The 24,909-nt window shown below is 45.2% G+C and overlaps 1 protein-coding gene across 10 annotated transcripts in view; it reads left to right on the forward strand.

Moving 5' to 3' along the window:
* The window catches only part of LOC146760598 (uncharacterized), a 343,150-nt gene that overhangs the window by 16,314 nt on the left and 301,927 nt on the right, over positions 1-24,909 (forward strand). For 8 of the 10 annotated variants that reach the window (XR_014947594.1, XR_014947593.1, XR_014947596.1 and 5 more), the window contains exon 2: positions 20,300-20,407. Coding sequence is in view for 4 of the 10 variants with exons in the window: in XM_085551280.1 (XP_085407406.1) it covers positions 20,300-20,386 (87 nt within the window). In the remaining 6 variants the exon portion in view is untranslated. The other 2 variants (XM_085551279.1, XM_085551278.1) reach the window with 2 other exon arrangements.

Genomic DNA, 24,909 nt, shown 5'->3' on the forward strand with positions numbered 1-24,909 from the left:
GTGTGCAAAATCAGAGCCACCAGGCTGGGAGGGAGCTGGAACACCATGTGGTTGGCTGTGATGCTGGTTGTGCAGAGCTGTGTCTGTGCCCTGCGATGCCTGCTGTGTGCAGTGCTGGCTGTAGATGTCCTTATGTCCTGCATTTCCTTTAGACGTGAGGAAGAACTTCTTCTCTCTGTGGTCAGGCACTGGAATGGCTGCCCAGGGAGGCGGTGGAGTCACTGTCCCTGACAGTGTTCAAGAGGCATCTGGATGAGGAGCTACGAGAGATGGTTTAATGGCTTGTAGCAGCAATAGTAATGGGGGGGACGGTTGGACTTGGATGATCTTGTAGGTCCTTTCCAACCTTGTGACTCTGATTCTATGCTTGTGTTCCGGTCCCATGCTTTTGTCCCCGTGGGGTCATCGCTTTGCACCGTGATACACAAGTGCGTATCCTGTCATTCAGGTCTGCTTGCTGCGGTGTTGAAAGAGCCTCTGCTCTGAGGGTAGAAGAAAACTTTTTAGAATTGTGGTATCATTAAGGTTGTAGAAGACCTCTGAGAACACCAACCCACCTCCCACACCAATAACCAGTGCCACATCTCTGCAGTCCTTCAACACCCCCAAGCACAGTGACCCCATTGCTCCCTGTGCCGCTGCCTGACTGCTCTCTGGGAGAATTTTTACTTAATAACCAACCTGACCCTGCCCTGAGGCCATCCCCTCCTGTCTTGTCGCTGTAAGCTGGGAGCAGAGGCTGACCCCCACCTTGCTATATTCTTCCCAGCTAACAGCTGTACAGCACCTAGGATTGATAAGTTAAAGTTTTTTTGTGTGTGAGGCTGAGTTGTGGTCAGTGCTTTGTCAGTATGAGTTGTGTGGTTCAGTGGTTTTAAAAGTGGTTGTCGCCCCTATGCTTGGGTGTAAAAATACACCTTATGCCGCACACACTACCTTTATAAAGTACATAAACAGGGTTTTTCATCTGTGCTCCATTTACTGTTACATTTTGTTGTCTTTGCCATGGGCATTGAAGACCGAGATGTTCTAAAGAGCCCTGCATGAAATTTTAAAGAGACTGGACCTTTCATCTGCACATCAGCAGGACACCAGATAGATGAACAAGAAAGAAAGAGAAATTGTTTTTGAAGCAATAGCAAAAAAAAATAACAGTAGAAGCAATTATTTTATCAAAGGTTTATTTTCTTTCTTGTTTTTTTAAAGACCTTTCCTCCGTTAAAGTTAGCTGCCTCCTTACATATGTTTGATTTGTGGTTTTCACAAGGTCCAAATGAAAAATGTCAGCTGAAAGATGTGTATTGTTAATGAGCAATCACAACGGTAGCGGTGATTTCAGTGAATTTTGGTGCTCAGAGTTGCGAAACTCTGGTCTTCTATTCTCAAAACAGGCTCGTGTTTCCCTTTCATATTTCAGAATGTTCCTTGACTATGGAAAGGCCTTTTCAAAGTGTTAAGAGCCGAGTTAGTCTTGGCCTCGTTCCTTCTTGTAGTGAAATAAATGGTGTTTCTTAAAATGCTGAGCTGTGTCGCCATCCCTCGCTTCCCCTTTTCAGGCAGTTAAGCAGTGATCTCCCCTCCTGCAGCTTTACCCTGTGCCAGAGCCCTGATGTCACTGAGACAGGCGGCTGCTCCTCTCCTGTGCCCGGTGGCAGTGGGCTCTGCGTGCTGCCCCTCACCTGCTGGGAGCATCCTGGGGCGGCTGGAATGGTGTACCTGTGAAATGGCAAATGCACATTTCTTGCACAGCTAATAGGGTACGTTGTGGAGATTGCAGGATTCCCTCAGTGCTGGTTCGGTGCAGGTTAGTGAGAGAGCAGTGGCAGCGGCAAGTGGCCAGAGGACGTGGGGAGCAGGCTGGGGTCCACTCAGCACTCAGGCACTGGCTGGATGTGCCGTGTTGGAGGGCTCATTTAGGGTGAGGAAAACCAGGAGAAATCTAAAGATACCAATAAAAGCATCCCATGTTCCTCAGCTTCAAACAAATGTACCTTGTGTTATTAAATGAGGCAAGTGGGCAGTGAAGGGCTTTTTGTGCTGCCAATAAATATTGAAGCTGGAATCTTGTTTGAATTAAAAAGGTGTGTGCTGGGTGAAGGAGTTCCATGGAGAAACGTAGGGCTGGTGCTTCCAGCAGTCCATACTGTCTTTGCTGAAAGGCATATTTATATCTTCCAGACCAGTAATTAATCACTCAGCAGGATTTTTTGGGACGTGCATTCACAGAAGATCTTTTTGTACTGCCAGGAACCACAAAACATGGGCACAATTAAAACTCTGATTTAATTTATTAGGTAGAGGCATGGAATGGGAATGTTTTAAGCGATGCTGACAGGCCAGGATTTCAGAACTACTTTTTTTTTTTTTAAATAGAAAACAAATGCTGCTCCATACAAAACTTAAATTACATTAATAGCTGCTTTCTCATGCATTACTAGAAAGAAAACAAAGCTTTTGGCATTAATTAAGATGTGAAGAAATGGTATAATTTTTAGAGAATACGTTTCAAAGTTGTCTATTTATAAGAAAGAAAAGGTAGTGCCTTTGTTCGAGCTCTCTGGAGGAGAATGCTGCACCTCTGAAGAACTCGTAGCTGTCCTTGAGCGGTTCCTTTGCTTGCTGGGGCTGACCCAGGAGGGGGACACGGGTACCAGCAGTGCTGCAGGCGTGCCTGGCTGCAGCATGGGGTATACATGGCAGGGGTGGTGGGTGGAGCAGGGCTTTTCTATAGTGGAAGTGCCCGAGATGCTCACCAATTTCCCTCTTGTGGTTATGACTTGTATTTTCATTTGTTTCTTCCTCTGCTTCAAATAGGAAACAAAACGATCTCATAAAGCCATAGGGTTATGTAGGAGATAATTTAATAAAAACTTCAGTTTGCTTCCTTCCAATCAGAGCAACTCGTGTTGTAAATGTAGAGTATAACTCTATAAGCCTCGTGCCACCAGCTCCTCCAGCACAGCCAGTCTGCAGCCCAGTAAACTTCCATCACCCAGCCATGATGTATTGGGTTTGATAAATGCTGCTGATTTCAAAAGCTGTGATAAGTGATCATCCTGCTGATCTGTGGATTAATAGGAATATGCTCACATTTTGGGTCATTTGTATGACCTTAAATGGAGTTAAAAATAGTTGTGATCAGCGCTTTGAGACATTATGGCATGCAGTCTGCAGACTATTTTGTTATTTGTTGCTTTATGGATGATTGGAAAGAAATACATATGTGGACAGAAATGAAACTCTAGAGGAGTTGAGTTCCAGCTGGAAGCTACAGTTTGCATCCTTTCCCATCCGTCTGTTGGGCTCTCCCATTGCCCCAGCAGCTGCAGCACTATGGGCTGCCCAGGAGAAGAGACTGGGACATCTGTCCCAGGGCAGTTGCTGCAAGAAACCAAATAGAGTTGTGCAGCAATACCAATGCTCAGGGACTGCTGCAGTCCTTCTGTGCATGACCTGAAGGATGCTATGTAGGATTTGGGTTTGGCCATGCAGAATTTAGGTTTGTGTGATATCTCTGTGTCATTGCAAATACACCTGGAAGGTTGTCCCTTTCCTGTGCCAAGGCTGGAAGGGTGCTGAAAAGGAAACACCGAAAATCCATGAAGCTGATTAAACAAGTGGAAAATGTGTCTTATGGTGACAGATCGAAAAAACCCAAAATGAACCAAAACCAAACCCTGAGCTTCTTATGTTATCCAAAAGACATGGGGTGACTTGAACGTGGTCAGTAAGTGCTTACACAGGCGAGAGAAATTTGAGAGCAGAGAGCTGTAAAAGCTAGCAACAAAAGGGATAATGAGATTCAGTGAATTGGATTAAAGGTAGACAAAAATTTGTCTAGAAATAATGTATGTGTTAATCAGGCAAGGTGATTAATCATTGGAACAACCTAATGGCCATTATGGTGGATATTTTAAAATCAGGATAGAATGATTTTCTGAAAGCTGCAGTTGAAGTGCAACTATTGAGCTTCAAACTGGAAATAATACAGAAAATTCCTGTGGCCTATATTATGCAAAGTGTCAGATCAAATCATCGCAGTGTCGAGGGTCCCGTGAATTAACAAGGCACTTTTGTTTCTGAATAAACATGACCTCTAATAATTTTCTGTTTCGTGAATAATTCAGCAGTCCTGCAGTTCACTGTTTTTGATATGTTTTATTCCATCACTGCGAATTGTCTGAACATGGGATTTCTTCGGTGATGATCCAAAGTACAGGAAATAAATGATAATGGAATGAGCTGTCAGAAAAAAAATACATTTAAAAAAATCCTTTACATTTCTGCCTTTTTGCGTATCCCTATTTATACCTCCCTTAATTCTGCAGTGCTTTATGCCACCGTGGCACCCCATGTCAAACAAGGTGTTAGGCAAGGCTAGAATGATGAACCCAGCTTTAATTTTGCTGCCTTTTGAGAATGTCACAACATTAATGTGTTCTGTTTTATTATTTGGTATTTACCATGTCATTGTGTGTACGCTGTGTTAGCTTAATGAAAGAGCGGTGATGGGATAAACTGCAAGGAGCTGAGGGAAGTGACAAAGGAAATAAAGGCTTCTTCGTTTTAATAACCTGCGCACCACCGTGTGCCGCTGGGAAGCTGCTCCTCTCACAGGAGTGCTGCAACCCAGTGTGAGAACAGTGGGCCCCGATCACAAAGACACAACGCCATCGGTGGCGGGGCTGTCAGCCTGCATCACAGGCGTTCCTTTTGGAAATCACTTTGAAGGTTATCTTGGAACTGCTTTCCAAATTGACTTTACTTTTCAAGTGCGGAAGAATTGATGGATGGATGGAGATGCAGTCAATGACATTAAATGTGAGCAGCCAACTGCATGAGCAGCGGTTTCTACGCAGGGCATCATGTGGCCATTTTACCTTTACTGTGATGTGGCTACACGTTGTGCTCTAGGTTCTGGAATGAGAATAAGCACCACGGGGCTTTGCCTCTTCTGTGCATGACCTCAGTCAGTGGGGTGCCATAAGCAGCACAGTTCTCCACAAGCAGCTGCTGGCTGGCAGCTCCCCAAGGCCCAGGGTGAAGGGCGTGCATCACCTCTTGGCTCTGCAAGGTTCTCCTTCATTTGTTAAGAACTTTTTGCTAAGATTTCAAAAAGAGGCTTTCAGTGATTTCCCTGCTCCCTGGGCTGTGCAGGCAGGTCTGAGCTTTGCATTGCTGAGGTGCAGAGAGCATCGAAGAGCACAGCACAGCGCTGCTGTGGTGGCAGCACAGCGCGGCCCCATGGTGCAGGGCCGATGACATCTGAACTTCCAGACCTACAGATGGTGATGGCAATATGAAGAGTTTTTTCAAGTGTAAAAATAATTTAGTTTTCAAAGCAGACTTGCCTGCAGTTTAAGTCTATTCTGAAATGACACTACAGAGACTGTTCCATAGGAATTTCATTTATGAATGGACCAGATACATTAAAAAAAAAAAAAAGTGCAAGAAACCACAAACAGATTTTCAAAGCTGTTCCAGGGCAAGTAAAATTTCCGCATGATTTACGGGATTCCAAGGGGGAATACTTCACAGCGTGGGTCTCTGTTTCTTCTGGGATGTAAGGAGGCATTTATTATATGTGTTTCCGTACCTTAAGAAGCAGGTATTACTCCATGCACGGGTACCAAATGGTTTTGTTCCTGAGTGGAAGGAGTTTTATTGCACTGCTGATGTCACAGGTCAGGAGGCCGGGGGACACCTGTTTGTTTGGCTCTTGGTGAGGACTCTGTCCGCTGACATCTCGGGAGATTTATTTGTGCACTGGAAATTGCAGATGACAGTTCCTCTGCCTTTCTTTTTAGATTCATGGTTTGCAAAGGTTTTGTCTTAATGAACTGTTAATTCATAACAGTATCTGCTAGTGATGTAAAATAGAAGTCTGCTGCCTTCCAAGCTGGTTTGCGTTGTGCTGGAGTTTGCAGTTTTTAGGAGAAAAGGATTTATTTCCTCATGATATTTTGTTTTTAGATCTCAGACTTTCTTGAAGTTGTTAAAACTTGCTTCTGGTTAATATTTACACAAATACTTACAACATCTGAGTAGTTGTGTGTGCACTTCTGTGTATTTATAAAATGTGTTGTCTTATATATAAAGCCCCACAACTGCACCCTTCAGAAGCTGTGCTGACACTGTACCAGGCAGGTGCAGCACAACCTCCCCCTGCTCTGAGCTCAGCTTCCTCTCAAAGCCCACTGATGCTGATGCACAGGTTCCCAGAGCTGGGAAGCATTCTGAAGGACTGTCTTTTGGTGTGAAGCGTGCAGCTATGCAGCATTTTGCTGTCATAGAATAATATCTTATTGGTATTGCTGTGTACTTGCACTGAGCGTGACGTTGATGCTGGGAACAGGAATACCTTTCTGCTACAGCACAGCTCTTCTGCATGGTTACTAGCTGGGATGGGAACTAGAGGTTAGCAGCTGGGCGCTGTGTGCTCATGGCCCTGAGCAGGAGCAGTGAGCTGCCGGGGAGGAGAGGAGAGGCTGTGGCTCATGTGAGGATGTGCAGTGTGCTGTGGGTGATGGATGAAGCAAATTACCTTGGCTGTAATGCACCAGATAAGCTGAGGACAGAGCAAGGGTGCATTTGTCAAGGGTGGAGAAGAGGATGCTGCGGTAGCTGAGAAACATCTCTCCTCTTAAACCTGGGATTCCAGGCAGCAGTCCTCTGGCCATGTGGGATGTCCCTTACTTTCAAACTGCTCAGGTTTTCTCCCATTAAAAATGTGATTTTTAATTGTAAAAGAACACTGAATTCCATTACAAACCTTTCATTTGTCTCTCTGACACCCTCCTGCTGTGTTCAGGCCATAATGCTGTGACCTTTTGTGAGCTCACGTGGTAGATTTTGGGTTTGTGCATCTTGGTTCCAAAGGAGCAAAGCAGACAGGTGCTGTTTGCTGCTGCACATATCAAAGGTTTGGTGCTGAGTTGGGCAGAACACTGCAGCCAGGTACTGTCGTGTCTGGTCTTTCCGTTTTTGCCCTGCTCAAACATTTTAATCCCTTCTACTTCTGAGCAGTAGTGAACACAGCAATAACTTCATGAAGTGGGTTCACCAGAAAGCGGAGGGAAGCTGGAGATGAAAGGGGCCGTGAGGCTGGAACAGCCCACAGAGATATTGCATGTTTATAGCGGGGCTCTGCAGGAATCATGGGTGTTTATAAATGAGTTCAGGGGGATAATGTGTATTGAAATATGAGTCCGGAGGGAGGGTACGCATTCAAGAACTATCTACTGTATATAGCATAATAATCCCGGTATTTCATAAACTCGTAGGAAAGTATTAAATAAAAATAAATTACAAATGTCTGTGGCTTGATTGCAAATCATTTCAGAGGAAAGGGGGAAAAAGTCCTTCTCAAAATGTGGAAACCATCTTGTGCCAAACGGCACCAGAAAAAAATTATAATTGTAAAAAGTAAATGTCAGTTACAGTTATTACAGTGGCCATATTGTTTCCAATAACAATTTGGCATTTTATTTAGTCTGTAACAATCTACAATTTAAATTTAAAATAAAGATTTTTCTTTTATTTCCCTCTGAAGTTGTGTGCCAAGCACAGCAGAGCAGAATGTAACATCTGCTGATGATTAAAACAAGCTTTCCTATGGGCCCTGAATACAAAGTAAACATGGATTTTATCCATAGTCAACAGCATTTACAAATGTAAAGGGAGGAAGCTACTGAGTTTTTGAAGAATGAGCTGTGAGGGAGGAAATATAAGTATGGGACGGCAGATGGCGATAATTAGTTCCATATCGTGAGGGCTTCTATTAAAAAATACAGAGGACAGAGCCCTGTGCTGTTATTGGAGCACCCTTTGTGTGCCGCTCTGAGCAGGGGGCGCTGCGCTTCTGCACTGCGCTGTGTACGCGCTGCTGGCACCGGGCGGCACGGGCTGATTTGCTGCGCGGGCCCGTGGGTTGGTCGCCTTGTGTCTGTCCTGCCCTGACTCGGGTTTTTGGGCAGGGTGCTGGAGGTTCAGGGCAGCTGTGCCCTGCTGATCCCCTCGCCTTGTGCTGGGGCTGTGTTTAATTGCGGGTTGCCCAGTTCTCACCTTGGTGCTCCGCTGTCGTCTGCTCCTAGTCTGTTCCTTTATTGTATGGTCCATGTGTTTATTACATTACTCGGGGTAACCATAACTAAAAACTAATTATTGCTCCTGCAGTTATTTCATTTCTCAGGGCTCTGCTCGGCCCATTTCTCTTGTTTTAAGTATTGTTGTTTTTCCGGTAATACTGAAAGTACCAAGCAAAGGATCGTAAGGAAATGCAGATTGGCTGAAATTTGTCCCAGGACCGGGACAAACCTCCTCCAGCTCCCAGCGTGTCAGCCAGTCCCAGGCTCGCTTGCGAGTCTTTCGAATTGGGGCTGTTTTCACAAGAAGCCACGTTTTCTGTCTTCGTTTTATTTACTTATTTTCTCCCGTACTTTGCAGCGTTCCAGTTCACACGTTACTGTGGACTTCTTTCCAGCTTCTAATTGCATTTTCTCCTTTCCTTGCTTCCATCTTCCTACAATTTTCTTTCCAACTGGAAGTGGTTACGGCTGAGCTCCCCACGCAGTCACCTGAGGAGCTGCTTTGTGCGCTGCACAAACACCCGGCCTTCATTCGTATCCCTCTCTCTCGTTTCCTCCTGTCCCTTTATAATCACCAGAGGTGGTAACAGCTCTTAAGAGCCCGTCTGTCACCCTGGAACCAAATGCCTTTCATTGGAAATTAAGGAGAGGCTTCAAAAGTTCCAGCTCTTTCAGCAATGAATTACAACAGTCCTCCAGCAGAAAGAGTATGTTGATGATGGATCCCATTACACTGAATAACACAGGGCGTAAGGATTCTTTTGTGGTTAAGAGGGAACACAGCCATTAGAGATGTATGGGTGCGTGGCTCTGCGGAATGGCCCCGGCTGTCGGTGGGGCCGCCCCACCCCCTTCCCCAGCGCACATCTGGGCAGCTGTGCCCGCACATCTGGGCAGCGGCGTGTGTGGGAGGCGGCACTGAGCTGCAGTGGTCGTGACCAAGTTGAGAGGAGATCGATTGTCACAATGGTAGGAAAAACGCTGAAATGTTAAATGCAAAAAGAATTCGTTGTGGAGCTCAGGGTGGTTTTTAAATTGCTGGAAGAATCCACGTGAATAGTTTTAGGTAAAATAAAACTAGATTAAACCAAATTACGCATCCAGATCTGCTGAGACATATGTGTTGGGCAGAGTTCTCCAAAGCTCACAGCTGTAGCAAAGTCTACAGGTAACAGATATTGTGCTTAAATGTCCAACTTCAAAGAGAAATGACTGCAGAAGCTGCTGTGCTTTCATTTTTAATTAAAAATTTGAAAGTCTTACCTGAGCGGACCTGAGAAGTTAAAAAGCAGTAGGAAATAAAATGTTATGTCTTTTAATGTCTTTGAAGTTGCCTCTTGCAGCTGCCGGATTCTGTTTCCTTGTGCTTTTGGACGCGTTTGTGGGTGGGAGTGCTGCAGCAGGTTGTGGTGCCTGTGGGGCTGTGGCTGCACCCCAGGTGTCACTGCTTTGTATACCATGGGGTGCTGGGACCCTCCCAGCAGGTGGCTGCGCACCTTGGTTGGCTGCTGGGGGTCCAAGCACCAGGCGAGGCCTCTCCATGATGGTTACAGAGTGTGATTAGAAGGCCCACAGACTGCCCCTGGCTTTCCTTTTCGGTAACCAGCTTCATCATTCTCTGCTTGTAATTACAACTTTCAGTCAGTCACATGTGTTACAAATCTGCTTGTGGAGAATTTATTTAACTGATAAAATTAGCCTGAAGTTGCATGTACCTGAGCAGCTGGGAACTGAACTTTGTATCTGTCAGCTCCAGTCCTGCCCAGCACAGGGTTCTGTTCCTCAGGAGCTCCTGTTAAAGCTTGCCAAAGGCCAGCCTCAATCCCCGCTAATAAAAGCCATTACTTTTGCTTCTGCACAGTTTGGAGCCAGGCCGCAGTACAGGATCAAAACGCCTTGTAGCACTTACAGACGATCTCCTGCTTTTGGGAGATGGAGGCCAAACTTCTGTTTTGTTTTCTGGTTTTGTCTGTGGAATGGGGTGCTGCAGCCCATGATGGTGTGGGACGTTCCTGCTGTCCCTAGTGCCCACCTGGCTGGGTGTGGAGGGCTGATAGGGTTACAGCAGCCCCATGTGCTGACAGCATGTGATAATGGGTTTTGTGTGTGTTTTTGTTGATGGTGTGACCCAATTCTCTGAGACCTACTTAAGGAAGACAGGGCTTGTTGCTTTCTCACCTCTATCCAGCAGCGAGGCTCTGTTGGAACCAGCTGCTCTGGGGGTTCAGTGCCCCCCACCCCTGGGACACCCACCCGTTCACAGCAGGCAGGGACAGCCCTGCAGGAGCCACCTGCACCCAACGGCTCCGGCTCAGAGTCGGTCAATTCCAACAGTGCTGCAAAACCTAAAAATCAATGTTTAACAAGACTCTGTACAAAACATTTGTGACTTGAGTTAATTTTATTCCCATCCTCTAATATTTTATTGATCAAACTCTATATTAACTTTCATTACTTTCTGGTGAGGATTGATGTCAGGTTAAGTAATCTATCGTTACAAGTCGTCTCACCTGCTCTCTGTGAGCATGGGTATAATCTCACACTCTTTCACTGTTCTGCAATGTCCCTTGTATGTTAACTTTGTCAGTTCGTATTGACAGATCAGAGGTCTCTCCCAGCAACTCTTTTACCACGTGGCAGCATGAGGTGTCCGGGGGCTGTCAGGTTTTGGCCTGATGTTCCCCTTGCCTAGTAGTACACCAGGCTGGTTTGCTGTCTTCATCCCGTGCGGGTGTGCTGTCTGGGTGCTTCCTAACAAAGAGTTTATGGAACGCTTCTGTTCTTTTTGTACCCTTATTTGTATCACAGCCACCTCTCCCTAATAGTAATCTATTCTGTTCTTGGAATTCCTTTTGGTGCTGATGTGCTCATCTCTTCTCCCCTCTGTTCCATGTTTGGCCACCTGGATTGAAGCATCCTCTTCCACTTCTGGTGGGGGCAGGGGGAGGGTTCCGCTCCAGCCTCTCTAAGGCCAGCTGGGCGACATCTCATTAGCAGCACTCATTAGTATTGAAACTGAAAGTGTGAGATTTGCTCTTTGGAAATAGGGATTGAATTATCTGTGACTTCTGCAAGTTGATTCAGAGTCTCAAGAACAAATAATTATATGACTCCTTGCAAAAAATAAAAAATAAAAAAATTGCCTTGCAGCAACTTTAAAACACTCAGATGTTGACAACGTTTGAGGTTTTGTTGTTTATATAACTCAGATTGTCTGCATGCTACATTAAAACAGGTATGCAGGCAAGATTTCTCCTTGCATTTTTGGTTTGATTTCTTTTTTAACAGATTGTCAAGATGGCAATCTCCTTTTGGTTTATTTGTTCTCTTACTACAATAAGATGCCTACCTTTAGGTTGCTCTGAAGTTTTCTCTTTGAATGTTTAAAAGAGAAATGCTCCAGAGATTTGTGGATGAGAAAATAAAGAAATACTGCAGCCTGGTACTGGAGGGTTAAATACATTCACTTCCTTCTGAGCCGCACAAAACCTGTGTGAAAGGCATAGACTGTGTGTTTGTCTCCTGAAAACTGGCTGCCTTGGCCATGAGTACAGGGCTGTTACATTGTCAGCTTCCCACCAGCAATCTCGAAGTTTCTTGAGTGCTCTCCAACAGGAAAAAAGATGTTGGTGTTACAGAAGCGATGTGCAGAGGCTGAAGGCTGCCCCATAGATGTGTCTTGTGGTAAGGAGATCTGACCTAATCCAAGTCCTGCTTTGGTATCTGTAGCGGTACTGAAACAGAAATTGTTAGTGCTTGCAATAGGTCTGGCAGGGAAAGAAAATAATATTTCCTGTGTGAACCTTCCCAGTCTTTGGACACTTCCCCAGTTGCCCAACCTAGAAGGAAGGAAAGAAGGAAGGAAGGAAGGGTTCCTCTCTGAGTGCTCCTGAGGGACGTTAGTTCTGGGGATGTAGGTGCAAGTTCTGTCCACTGGGTGTTAGACTCAATAAATGTTGAAGGCTGAGAACAGTAAAGGCAAAATGTTTATTTTTGTATTGGGATTTGGTGCACAGCCATCTGACTGATCCTGAATTCTGTGCATTTTTTAAAATATATTGTAATAGCTCGAGTGATGAAGGAAACATTGTTGGACTAACTTTGCAGAATGAGGAGTAGGGAGGAGGAGGTTTATGTAGGTGTGATGTCAGATTGTTCATAGAAGCAGGAAGGAGAAAAATGAAATTCAGCCTTGAAAAATACAGATGGTATAGCTGCCTGTGTATGAAAGTAATAATCCATCATAGGTATATTCAATAGGAAGGAGCCTGAGCTGCAGCAGTGCTGACAGACATTGCAGGGTAACGACAGACAGCAAGTTAGGTGCAAGTTTAAGGTGACCAACAGGAAAAATGAGCAGTGCAGCTACAGTCACACGAAGGAGCAGGAAAACAATGGTGTCCCTGGGCCGCAGCTGGGGTGATGTTGTGCTCCAGCACCAACTCAGTGCTTCTCTGTGAGCAGCAGTGAGGAGCGGGGTCTGGGAAGGTGACTTGAGTGGAGTGGGCACATCAGTGCCAGCAGTGCCAGAGGGTGTGCACAGCCATGGAATGGTCTTGCAGGATTTGGAAGTGTCTTGCAGGATGCCCATCTTACAAACCAGTGGTGAGGGCTGAGTTTAACAAAAGACATTTGTATGTAATAATAGGGAAGTAAGCAACCGGTCCTGAATTCCATGTGACTATGCAAGTATCCTTCAGAGATATGGGAGGAAACTCAATTGCTTGGGAGTTTTAAAGCCAGCTGAGGTGACAGTAGGATACGTGGTCCGGTCGCATGCTGTATTTTGCTGAGATGTTCTCCCCCTTTGATATCCTCACCGTGAAAATCTTTAATAGAAGGTACAATTGAAAGAGCAGATACTGAGTATGGCTTGTACTGAGAGAAATTGCAAGCTATGAACTAAAAAGCCATGCAAACTCTTAAGTGCTTGGCTAAGGCTGACAATTATGTGCTCCATTCTGTTCTCACAGTTTGTATTGTTTCAAGCAGCACGATATGGGAGAGAGTGTCTCCTTTCCTGTTGTCCTTCTGCTAATGGCATGATGAATTTTGATTATATTGCAATTGCATCCCCACAATGGGGACAGTCACGGGAACTATTTGGGACATCAGTTTTCCTTCTGCCAACTTTCAGGAGCATTTTATAGGATTAATATTCAATAAAAACCCCTTAACATTAAAAAAATGCTTAGTCCCACAATTGTTATTAAATTCTTTTCCTGTGCCATAATGCGGATGCTTTGATCTAAAGTCCTGCAGTTTCTGGAAGGAGCTTGCGTGATTACGATAATGTGCAGTGCTCTTTCTGCTATTCCTATAGGGAAAATAAACCCCACATTAGTTCCATATTAGTACCTGACTCGGAGAAGTTAAAAAGTGCCAGAAAAAGGTTAACCAGAGTCAAGTACACATAAGAGAGCTGTGATTATTGGTGTTAAGGGAGCCATTTGAAAAAAACATTTCTGCTTTTACAGAAGAATTTATTGGTGTCTTTGCTTCTGGCTGCTTTATGCATTTTAATAAAGCAGTAGCAGCAATAATAGGGTGCGGGAGTTGGTTGTGCCTGTGTCAAAGGAGACACAAGCTGGGATGGGTGTGTGGGACTGGGCTCGCCCCAACCTGCCCTGACATTTGCATCCCTAGGCATAAACTTCTTCAAGCCCTCTGACTTCCCTGCAGATGAACAGGGTCCATTTGGAGACCCATTTAAATGAAGGCAGTAATTGCTTTTGTGTGTTAAAATGTACGTGCAGTCTACCAGCAGCTCTGGTAATTTTCCTGCCAAATGTCTGGGATTATTTTGAAAACAGCCCTGCTCCCTGTGTGGATTGCACTCGGATGTTTGCTACAAGCAGCGGTGCCCAGAGATGCATTTTTGGGTAGAGCCACCTTGAAATGCTCTTTGTGCAGGGTCCTACCTGGCTGCTGGCACAGGGCTCACGTCCCTGGGCACCGCTGCTGGCCCCACCATCGTGGGTCCTGGGACAGAAGGGCCCAGCATTTAATCCAATGGCACATGACTCCCATACAAAGTTTTGTCACAAACCTCAATATTTAGAAGAAGCAGTGGTGGTTCAATGATTTAAATTTCATACAGGACCACATGTAGCAGTTAAAGCAGAGAAATTGTGTTTAGGTTTTACAATATTTTGTTTAAAAAGCCACATATGAAATGCAGGCAGCCAGAAGGAGTGTAAATAGTGTATGGACATGTTGGGCGCATGTGGAAGCCACATGAATGTGCAGGTTTCTGTATTTAAAATGTTAACTCTGTTGCTCTGCTCTTACTGCTTTGCGATGGGTCTGAGCTGCCTGTAAGAAGCACATTCTGGCTGCAGGTTTGCAGTTCTGCTGCCCGCTGTCTGAGCTCTGCCCATGGATGTGCAGCCTGTTCAGGCTCCATGTGATGGTTCTTTGCCGGTCCGACTCCTGTCCACCATCTGCTTCATCTACTGAACGTCCCGATGTGTGGCTGTGGCTGCCTCTGCCTGCTTGTGTGTTGCAGCAGCTGAGCTGCAGTGCCTCGTTGTAATGGCTCCCTGGTAGAGCCTGGTAGAGTGGAAGTTCTACAGTTTTAAAATTTCGGCCCATCACAAAGTCCTGTCACTTACGCCTGAAAACCCCATTGCCCGTCCTTCACAGCTACAGCTTCATAGAAACTGGGGTACATATGGAGAGTCAGATTTTGCCCTCTGATAAATATTCCCTCTCCCAGCATTATTAGCCTTTCTAGAACCTTAACTTTTATTCTCACACTCTGGCTCTGTTTTCAGGCTCCCATTTTCTGATGCCTATAGTGATGCTGGTTTTGTACCAGTCATTTTTCCATGGGTAATGCAGTGATCCCATTCGTCTGTTTGGGAGGGCAGGAAAGCACTTCGCTTCATGGCCTTATGCATCTGGCAAGATCTGCATTGCCCATTGTGTCAGTGTGCCGGGAGCCTTCTGCTGGAAGTAACCCTGCTTTGGCAGTGCTGGACAGTGGTAAATTCTAAATGAAATGTGGATTTACATTGAAGTTTCTTTCCTCTGACTGTTTGCAGGATGTTTTACTCATCCTCATTTCTGCCATCTCCCTGATGCCTTCGGTTTGAGCTGAAACTGCTCCATTGTGCCTTCCCCTTGTAGGATTACAGAAACATTAAAGTTGGAAAAGAAAGACTAGAAAAGTCCTTTATGATGAACAGATCCAGCCCACCCTACCGTGCCCATAGCCTCATCCCTCAGAGAACAACATCTGTGTGGTTCCGGGACACCCCCAGGAACGGTGACCCCACCACTCCCTGCACAACCTGTGCTGCTGCCCAGCTGTGCTTTCAGAGAAGAAATTTCCCCTAATACCCACCCTTCCCTTCTTGCTGCATTCCCAGTCATCACCTGTGGCTGTACGGGGCTTCTGACCTCTGCCTGCCACTGGACAAATAATCCCATCCACAATCTGCCCTCAAACCAGGTTTGGAAATAAAATGCCAGGAGTTAATGGTGGGCTGGAAGCAGAGCGTTTTCATGTGTTGTGCCCCTGCAATTTCCCCCTTTGTTTTAAAGGGAGTGACTCTACCAAAAATAGTCAAAGGAAGAAAGTAAAGTTTAACAGTTCTGGGAATGAGCCAAGTTTTCAATGCTGAAAATCAATTATTGCCTAATATTTTAAAGTCAAGATCCCCATGCTCTGGCGGCAGGCCAGCTCGTGGCTGCTCACCTGCTTTGTTCTTTGCCTTTAAAAACTCCTTTATTTGCCGCAGAGCTCCGGGTTCCAGGAGAGCGCTGGTTGTTGTGGTCGGTGCTGCTGCGAGGAAGGTGACTCCTTCGAGCAGCGTGTGTGTATGGCGGGGTTACCGATAACAAATAAAATCATTACACCAGATAAAATGATTGCTTTGGGAAGGAATTGCAAGGTGGCATAATTAGACATCGGGCATTTTTAAGGTTACTTTACGACTTTGGAGCTGCAAAAGATGGAAGTAATTTATTTCATCTCGGTAATGCTCCTCTCTGGTCTGGCAATTTATCAGAAGCGTTAATCCAACAGGCAGGGAGCGTTCGCCGTGGGAGGGGGCACGGGGAACACAGGCAGCAGAGAGGGAAGGCACAGAGAATGAGCCTGGAAATATTGTACATCTCATTAAAAATGTAATCATGCATAAAATGAGATCAATGAAAATTTATCTAAAAGTGCAAGGAAAAGGCGTTTTCTGGTATGATACTGGGTATAATAGACTGGATTTTAATTTAGTCAGTTGGCAACAAAAATCCCTCCAGGCTAAATAAAACAGTTTCCCTCCCAGTTATTGTATGGACAGCTAATTTTCTGCACCTTTCCTTCTAATATTCACCCTTATCTCTTGCTGGATAGAGGTTTCAATATACTGTGGAGTTTGTTTTCTTTACATTTCCTATTACTGCAATTTAATTTGCATGATAAATGATGAGAGGTAGAAAGATGATAAAAAGAAGCAGAACATTTCTTTATTAATTTTGTTTAAATTAGTGTAACTTTTCACTGACTGTGCTTTTTACAGAGAAAGCCTCTGTAGGGATTATTTTGAGACCCTGTTGTGGCCTGGAAAGATGCTACGCTCCACGTGCACCTCCTGCTTCGTGTGTCACCACGTACATTCTTGTTTTGGTGCATTTGCTTCCTGCTTTGCACCCTGCCTGATTCTTGTGACAGCACTGGTGACTTCTGTGCAGCATCTGTGCTGTGGGGGTGGTGCTGGGTGGTTTTATACGTAGATGTGGATGTGGGTGAGGATTGGGATGGGGGTGAGGATGGGAACAGAGCTGGAGCCAGTGTGGCTGATTGTGAGTCCGGCTGCTGCAGACTTTCAGCTTTTGGGAGGTTGCTGCTCAGTGACAGGACAGAGGCTCGTGTGCTCACTGAGATCCCTTTACACCTTTACACATTCTGTCCACTGTGGCATTTTGGAAACTTTTTTTTTTTTTGTTTTTTTTTTCCCTGTAAGCTTTAATTCTCGTGATGTTTTCTGCAGACATTTGTAAAGAAAAGAAAAAGCACCAGCAATGGAGGCTTGCCATAAATGTCCTCCTGTTCCCAGTTTTCTGTCTCCCAAATGACATTTCATTGCAGTGGAGCTGAGTTATAAACTTTTGAAAATTGCCTTTTCCCTTCTCTATGCTGTAAGAAAAATACAGGGAGCACAGCAAAATAATAAATAAAAATTGAAATTCAAGCCTGTGCTGCTGCCTCAGCAGCCTGCTGCACTGTGGGCTGTGTTTGAAAACAAGCCCTGGTGCATTTATTTATTAATTTAGGCGTTTGTTTATGCAGTTCCTCTGCTCTCCTGCACTATGGCTGCACCGAAAGTCTCAGCTCAGGAGAAACTTGTCCCAGAATGCCCTGACAGCATCTTCACGGGATGCCCTGGCAGCATCCTCCTGGCCAGGCTGGGCACTGGAACCCAGCCCTTGTGGGCACCTGAGCCGAGATCACTGCTATTAATGACAGTATTAACATGGAGTAGTGTGAGAAACAGAGGCTTGATTTCATACGTGTTCCTTATCTCTAGAGATGGCCAAATGCTTTGCAGAATGAAAGTATTGCTCTATATGTGTGTATTTGTTTGGACATCTACATTGAATAATTTATTTTTACATAGGAAGAACTTGTCTTTTTCCCATGTTTTGTCCCAAAGAGTAATCAGATCAATATGTTGCGGCTGAGAAGCAGAAAATGGGATCAAGATTTATGTGTTATGTCCGAGGATGAATTCTGCATTAGCTTTCCCCTGCAGCTGCCTGCCAGAAGTGCCGCTCCGCCAGCCCTGGGCCATGCTGCACACACCAGCCAAGCAAGACACGTGCCTATGGTGGAGCAGCCGGTCTTGGGTCTGCCCATGGCGATGGGCTGCCTGCTAACGATGCACATGGGTGGCTGTTTCCTGGATCAGGGACCAGAGCATTGAGGCAGATCCCAAGATGGGGGAGGGAGAAACCCTACAGGAGGGAGAAACTCCCTAAGGAGGGAGAAACCCTACAGTTTTGGACCTCTCAGAATTGTGGTACACAGGTGTGTCAGAACTCAATTTTGGGCAGATTATTGTCTCCTTTTATTGTCAGAGATACAACTATGTAGATGGTAAAGGTTTGAGGGAAATGAAATAACAGTAAAACGTTGGTTTACTAAAATCTAAAGAGCTCCGTGCATTTCCTTTCCATTACTGCCATTCACTGAATAGTCAAAATGAGTATCATGGCCATTTTGCAGTACGTTGTTCTGTGTTCCCCACACGATGGTACGATGTTGGTTGCTTGTGCTGTGATGTCTTCCTCTCCACCTCTCACACATAGAACAAAACATGCCCCATTTCTCACTGGTAACGCTACCAAGCTGCTAACTGCCTTAATTGTATTTATGCGCTCTGAGTTGGTGCATTTTTTTGACTGGTGGTGCTTTAATCACCCAGTCTGTGGGCTGCGATGTGTCAAATAACCTTTTAAAATCCAAACAGATTATGTCCAGTGTTTTCTTCCTGTCTGGAGTCTGCATTACCTCTGTAAAAAATTCCAGCAGATTTGTCAAACAAGATTTACCCTTTTGTAAGACTCTGCTGGCTACTTTTATATCAGCTCGCGTTTCTCCAGATGTTTTGTGATCTCATCACTTATTAATGTCTCCATGATTCTGTCTTCTGCTGAAGTTACACAGTTATTACTGGTTACTGTGGCTATGAACGTGTCATCTCTTTCTTCCCTATTAGAACGCATCTGATGACAAGAATCTGCTCGGGACGGGTTTGAGGTTTAATAGAAGGAAGGTTTTTTGGTCTTGAATTTGAGGTATTTAGAAATACCTCTATCTTCTTAATCTGTTGCTTTATTACTGGTATTTAATAATGATATCCCCAAGGATGGAGATGTTTCCAGTCATGCAGGAGTGCACAGCCCCTGCCATGAGAAAGCTCGTGACCTTCAGGGTGGCCCCTTTGGTCCCTGCTCTCCTACCTGTTGCCCTTTAACACTCCCCTGCTGGCACTCCATGGAGCCGTGGCAGTTCCAGGTGTGTTCAGCTGATTTCACCCCCAGGTGTCTGCCCAGCAATCAGAGCCTGCAGCAATGGGCACGGGGCTCTGCTGGCCCATGTGCTCCATGCAATGCAGATGAGGAAGAGGTTTCTTTTCACCACTGGAGTTGAAGAAGCAGCCCAGCAGTCAGTGCTAAGCAGGGCGCTGACTTTCCTTGGCTTTTTCATGGAGACACTGCCAACAACAGTCATGTTTTGCTTTCCTTGTGCTCTTGCACTATATTTCACATAACTTCCAGAATCCCTTTTAGGGGTGCAGGTGCCACTTGTGCCTTGTGTATGGGCAGCAGGCAACGTGCAAGGACAGGTAGATCCAACTGGAGAACCCTTGAGAAGATGGCAGAATGCATCTATTGGGTTTCTACCATTCAAAAGAAATAAAACGTGATGGAGGAGCATGACAGCTTTCTCCCAAGTTGCCACTGCTGTGGGACTGTGCAGAGGCTGGGGATGGAGCCATGCCCATGCAGCAGAATTTATGGGAGAGTCGTAAGCTCCATGAAGCACATGGAATTTGGATCGGATACAAGTCAGCCTCTCCATTACATGTCTATAGCTCTCTGCATATTTGTGATTATCCTTATGAATAATGTAAGTTACTGCTTTCAGATGGGAGAGACTTTGAGAAGGAGTTAGGGAACATGTCTGAGTGCTGATAATTAACTCAGCGTAAGAGAAGATAAAGCCATTTGTCAGTGGATGTGCAATCTTATGTAGAGCCAACAAAGTTTCTGGGTAAAGGAACAAAAAGCTTTTTTTACCCTGTGGTCGCTGCTTCTAGAACACCTTTTTTTTTTTTTTTTTCTTTTTTCCTTTATTAGTTCAGGTTGAGCAGTTGATGAGGAAGTGATTAATGTCACCATTTGGCTTTAAAATTGTAGCTGTTATTATTAAGCACTCACATCAGTGCAAGTGAAATTTTGTTATGGCAGTGAGTTTTGATTCACCTGGAAACTGCTGGTGGATTTATTTTAAAAATTACTGTCTAAAAATGTAGTGCTATAGTGCTTTGATGCCCAGTGCAAGAAGAGTCCTCCCTCCTCCCTTCCAGATAAACAAATTCTTTACACAAACTCCTTGAATTTCTCCAGCTGGGAAACCCAGCAGTAGGTGAAGATGCTGGTAGCCATTTAAATGCTTCTAACGGCAAGATGTCTACATTTCACAGGGCTGGATGGAGGAGTTGCAGAACTCATCCAGGTCACCTGAACACGCTGCTTACAACTCGTCCATTAGCTCTCCCAGCTGGCTGTGATGTGGGCTGCTCGGCAGAGAGGTAAGGCAATTCAGAGCAATTACTCCCCCATCTTGGGATGAAAGACAATAAGTATACAAGGACAGTAGTAGAAGAAGGTTTAACTCTTTTTCTAATTATATGTGAATATTTTTAAGGGGCTGCTATGAAGAATTGATGTTAACGTTATGCTGTAATGGTGCATGGGATGTATAACTGTGGTCAGTTCACCAACTGCTATTTAAAACTTGGTTATTTGCTAGTGGCTGTTTGGCTCAGCTGGGAAAACCATCTCAGCAGCCTGGTAAAGTGTCCCCATTGATTTTGTTCATGCTTGCAGTGCATGCTGGCGGAGCTTCAGCATCTTTGCATTTTGTGGTGTTACCCTCCTGTTAGTCGTTTGGAAGACTGCTGATTGTGATAGTGATTGTGAAGTGATGTGCTGAAATGTTGCTGAAACTTTTATTCTGTGGATAGCCAGAAGAAATGGGCTCAGGTTAACTTGTGAGATACCAAGTTCTGCCTGTTGAGAGCTCTGCTGTGTATCTGGTTGAAGATACGGTATTGCATGGGAACGTTCCTCACCAGCTCTCTCTTTGTCAAGGTGAGAAAGTCTTCCACTTTCCTGTAGGCTTAAAGCCTCCATGCTGGTGGTTCAGGCCCTGGTCTCTCTCTTGATGAGTGTGTGGCCATGTGGGACATGCCAGTTTTGCACATCTCTGCTATGAAGTCCGCCTGTTCCTCCTGCTGCAGCAGCTGTGTGGCAGGTGGAGGGCAGGGAGGGAAAGGTTCACTTCTAGTTCTGATTCATCACTTTTACTGAGCTTAAATTCTTTTGTTTTAATGCACACTTGATTGAGCCAGCATTTATTGAAACGTTTATGGTTTGTAGGAAAAAGAGACAGTTGAAGAAAGAACAAATGAATCTAATGTAAATCAAATACTTAACGCTTTTATAGAAACTACAAAGCCTTAAATGTGTATTCTTAATGGTAATTTTACAAAACTCCACCAGGCATCTTCAAATGGAGGTGTGACAGTGATTGTTTCAGTCTAGAGATGGCTTTCCTTTCACATGCTAATCATCTGCTCGTGGTGATATTTCTCACTGTAGTTGCAGTCAGCAAATTGAATAATTTATGGAATGAATTTTGTTGTAAATTTATTGTGTCACAAGCAGGTTGTAATTTCACTAACAGTACACTTAAGTTATTAAGTAAAAAAAAAATAATGTGGTTGATAGGATGGTGCATTTGGAGGTTCTCTTGCTCCCTCCCCAACTAGTTCTCATCTTGTATATTTTCAAACAGAGTATTTACCTAATCTTTATTCAGAATCTGATCTGAGTGAGAGGGGACATTAACATAAATGGGTTTGCATTTGCACACTATTGTTGAATCTGGGAGTCGTAAACAAATTACAGAAGATTTTATATAGACAGAAATAGCATTAAAATGGCACAGCTCCATCGCTGTGCTGCCTTCCTTCCGTGTTTGTTTCTGAGTAATTGTCCTCTGCTTCCAAATGATGAAGTGCTGAAGGTACAGGCAAACCCGCAGAGAGCAGCAGAGCCTTCTGCTTCTTCCCAAACTTTGGTGTTAAGATAATTGGAGCCATTGCCATGCAGCTGGCTCTGTGCTGAGCCGTGCAGGCAGCACTGTGCCTGTGGGCTGGCACTACTGTGGGTCCTGCTGCTGCCAGACCACGGGACGTTGCTGGCAGAGGCTTTGCCATGTCTGTGCAAGGGAGGGGAGGGTTTGATTTTGTCATATTTTTCTCTGGCTCTGCTTTTTCATGCAGAAATACCATTTTCAGTCATTGTCGACAGCAACTGCATGGTGCTCAGATGAATGATGATATGTGAAAATGTCAAAGGGACAAGCATTTGGTCTCACAAGTATTGAAATCTTAAGAGAACATCGTACATAGACTCTTTGTTGGCAGTGGGAAGATCCACCCAAATCCCTTTCTATTCTTGTGCTGTGGTTACTTACTGACTCCTGCTATCTCATGCTTGGCCCTGCTTGGTGTTTCATTGAGTAGCAAGGTGCTCAGGTGTAGCTGGGGTTCTGCCTTACTGGGTAAAGCCCTGATTGTTGTCTGCAGGAGCCACGCAATTTCTGTTGTACTCCTGAGCCTCTGTGGGAATCCTTGAGGTGCTCATTGGTGCAGCTCCTGGAGAGGTTTTGGTTTCTGCAACCTCAAAATGGATCACTTGCTTGAAGACAGATGTTCAGCTGTCTGTAGGTCTGTAGCTGCCAGCTGTTAGTCTCAGGATGCCGGCACTTTGGGTCAGGGCTGTTCTTGCATTCTGTCAGACAGGCAAACAGAGAATAAACCTGTTTGCATCACTGCAGCTTCTCTTAAGGTCTTGGCTGTCCTCTCCTTGCTCTTTGCAGCCCACTCTCTGTTCCCTGCCCTTTCCTGCAGGCACTGAAGTCTCCTGTCAGTGCCCATCCAATTCCCATTGTGGTGGCAGGGGAGGACCCAGCCCCGTGGACATTTGGGACCCTTGCACAATGGGAACATTGCTGTGGTGACAAGTAGCATGGAAGGCAGATGGGCTGCAACTGTTTAGTTGTTTAAATATGTCGATGTTAATACATGTAATTACACAACAGAAGCACACCTAATTACTTAAATGAGCTAAATATTTTTGTGTCTTGGTATAAAATTGCAATCAAAAATTCTTAGCAGGGGGCAGGCATGGGAAAGACTTCTTCTGGTAGAAGCTCTTTTCTCTTAGGCACAAAGGTGACACCGGGCACAGCACCCAGAGGAGCAGAACTGTGCAGTTTAAAATCTAAGCACGTTTCCCTGTCTCAGGTTTAACAGCAATGCTGAGACTTGCTGTGTAGCAGATGAAATTCAGGAGGTGCTGTTCTCCCTCATGGATGTTGCAGGCAGCGATAGGACAGGAGCTCAGGGCTTTGTCACACTTCATGTTCTGCAAGTCAGTGCAAACCCAGTTGCAGTTTGCACAGTGAGCACTGCACGGCAAGGGGAGCACAGTGCCATCCCTCCTGTGCCATCAGGTCTCCAACTTGTGGGTACTTTTTCCTGCTGCTGTGGATTGCAGCTAAAGTTGAGCATTTCTATGTTTCATTCCTCAGATGAAGTTCCTGTTGGAAGCGCTGTGCTGTAATTATGGTTGTGCGTGTTAAATTTTTAATTTGATTTTCATTTGTCTATTCAATTGGTATAATTGATGTGCATCCCATCTCCCCCGGGGTGCAGGTTAATAACCTACTAACCTTGGCACGGGGGATGATAAAAGGATACCACACCAGGGTTTAAGGAACCGTTTATAATACATGTTTTTAACAGTATCCTTATTTTTTGTCCCTCATAGCCTGCAGCATTTTGTACTTTCAAAGCCTTGGTAGGCGTTAAAGTTGAAATAATTAATGCTTTTAATGAAAGGGACTGTTCATGCCAGGCCTACAAGGAAGCCAAACATATCGCCATTGTGAATATATCACAAAACAAGAGAGACAAATAAAATGGGCAGACAGCATCAACTTCTGTTTGCTGTCAGAGCACGCTGTTCTGGTGGCTTTTTGCCACAGAGGGGACGAGCCAAGTAAACAGTGTCTGTAAACCATGAAGGTGGCGGAAGCAGGTAGACTGCACGGATGGTATAAGGCATTCACAGATAGTGGATGACAAATGAAAGGCACCTGGCTTAGGTAAAGTACTTTACAGGCCTGTTTGAAATACCTGGATACTTTTCCCATGGTGCTGCATTGAGGAGTAAGCACCAATGCCAGTGGTGTCCCTTGTGGTGCTGGGAGCAGGGCATGGAGCTCTGGCAGTGCTACGGGAGGCTCGGCTCTGTACAAGGGTGGCCATGCTGCCACCCCAGGGCTGGGGGAAGTTGTGGTGAGGTGGGTTGGTTTCTTCTCTCAGGTAACTGATAGGATGAGAGGTGACGGCCTCAAGTTGTACCGGGAGAGTCTCAGGTTGCATATTAGGGACAATGTCTTCTCCCACAGGACAGTCAGGCAGCAGCAGGGGCTGCCTGGTGGTGGTGGGACCACTGTCCCCAGGGGTGTCCCAGAGCTGCAGAGATGTGGCTATGGACACGGTGGGGTGGGCTGGGGTGGGAATTGGGGTTTGTAGAGGTCTTCTCCAACCTGAATGATTTGATGATTCTCAAACTATCAATAACCTTCATGGAATGATCTGTTTTAAACTTACTGTTTAATTGTCATTGGTGATTGGCCCTTGAAGCCAAGACTGTGCCTGTGAAGAGGTACCGGTGCAGTCCCAGTGGGCACAGAACCTCTGGCAGCCCTGTTACACAACATCTGCAGCAGCACACAGAGCACCTCCATCGTGTGGCTGTGCCTGGTGAGAAATGGGCATTTCTGAACAATGTAAGGCTTTGCAGATTAAATCCGACATCTCAGAGTGCACCCAAAAGCTGACAGTCAATGCAGCAGTAGGAGTTAATAATGCATGTGAGTCTCCTGCCACATCCTAAGGCTTTTTTCTTCAATATTATTCAAAATTTAGGCACCTTTCATATTAATTAAATGGTA

This window comes from Coturnix japonica, chromosome 6, assembly GCF_054131305.1.
Source record: "Coturnix japonica strain WE chromosome 6, WE-NBRP24, whole genome shotgun sequence".
In the NCBI taxonomy this organism is placed as follows: domain Eukaryota; kingdom Metazoa; phylum Chordata; class Aves; order Galliformes; family Phasianidae; genus Coturnix; species Coturnix japonica.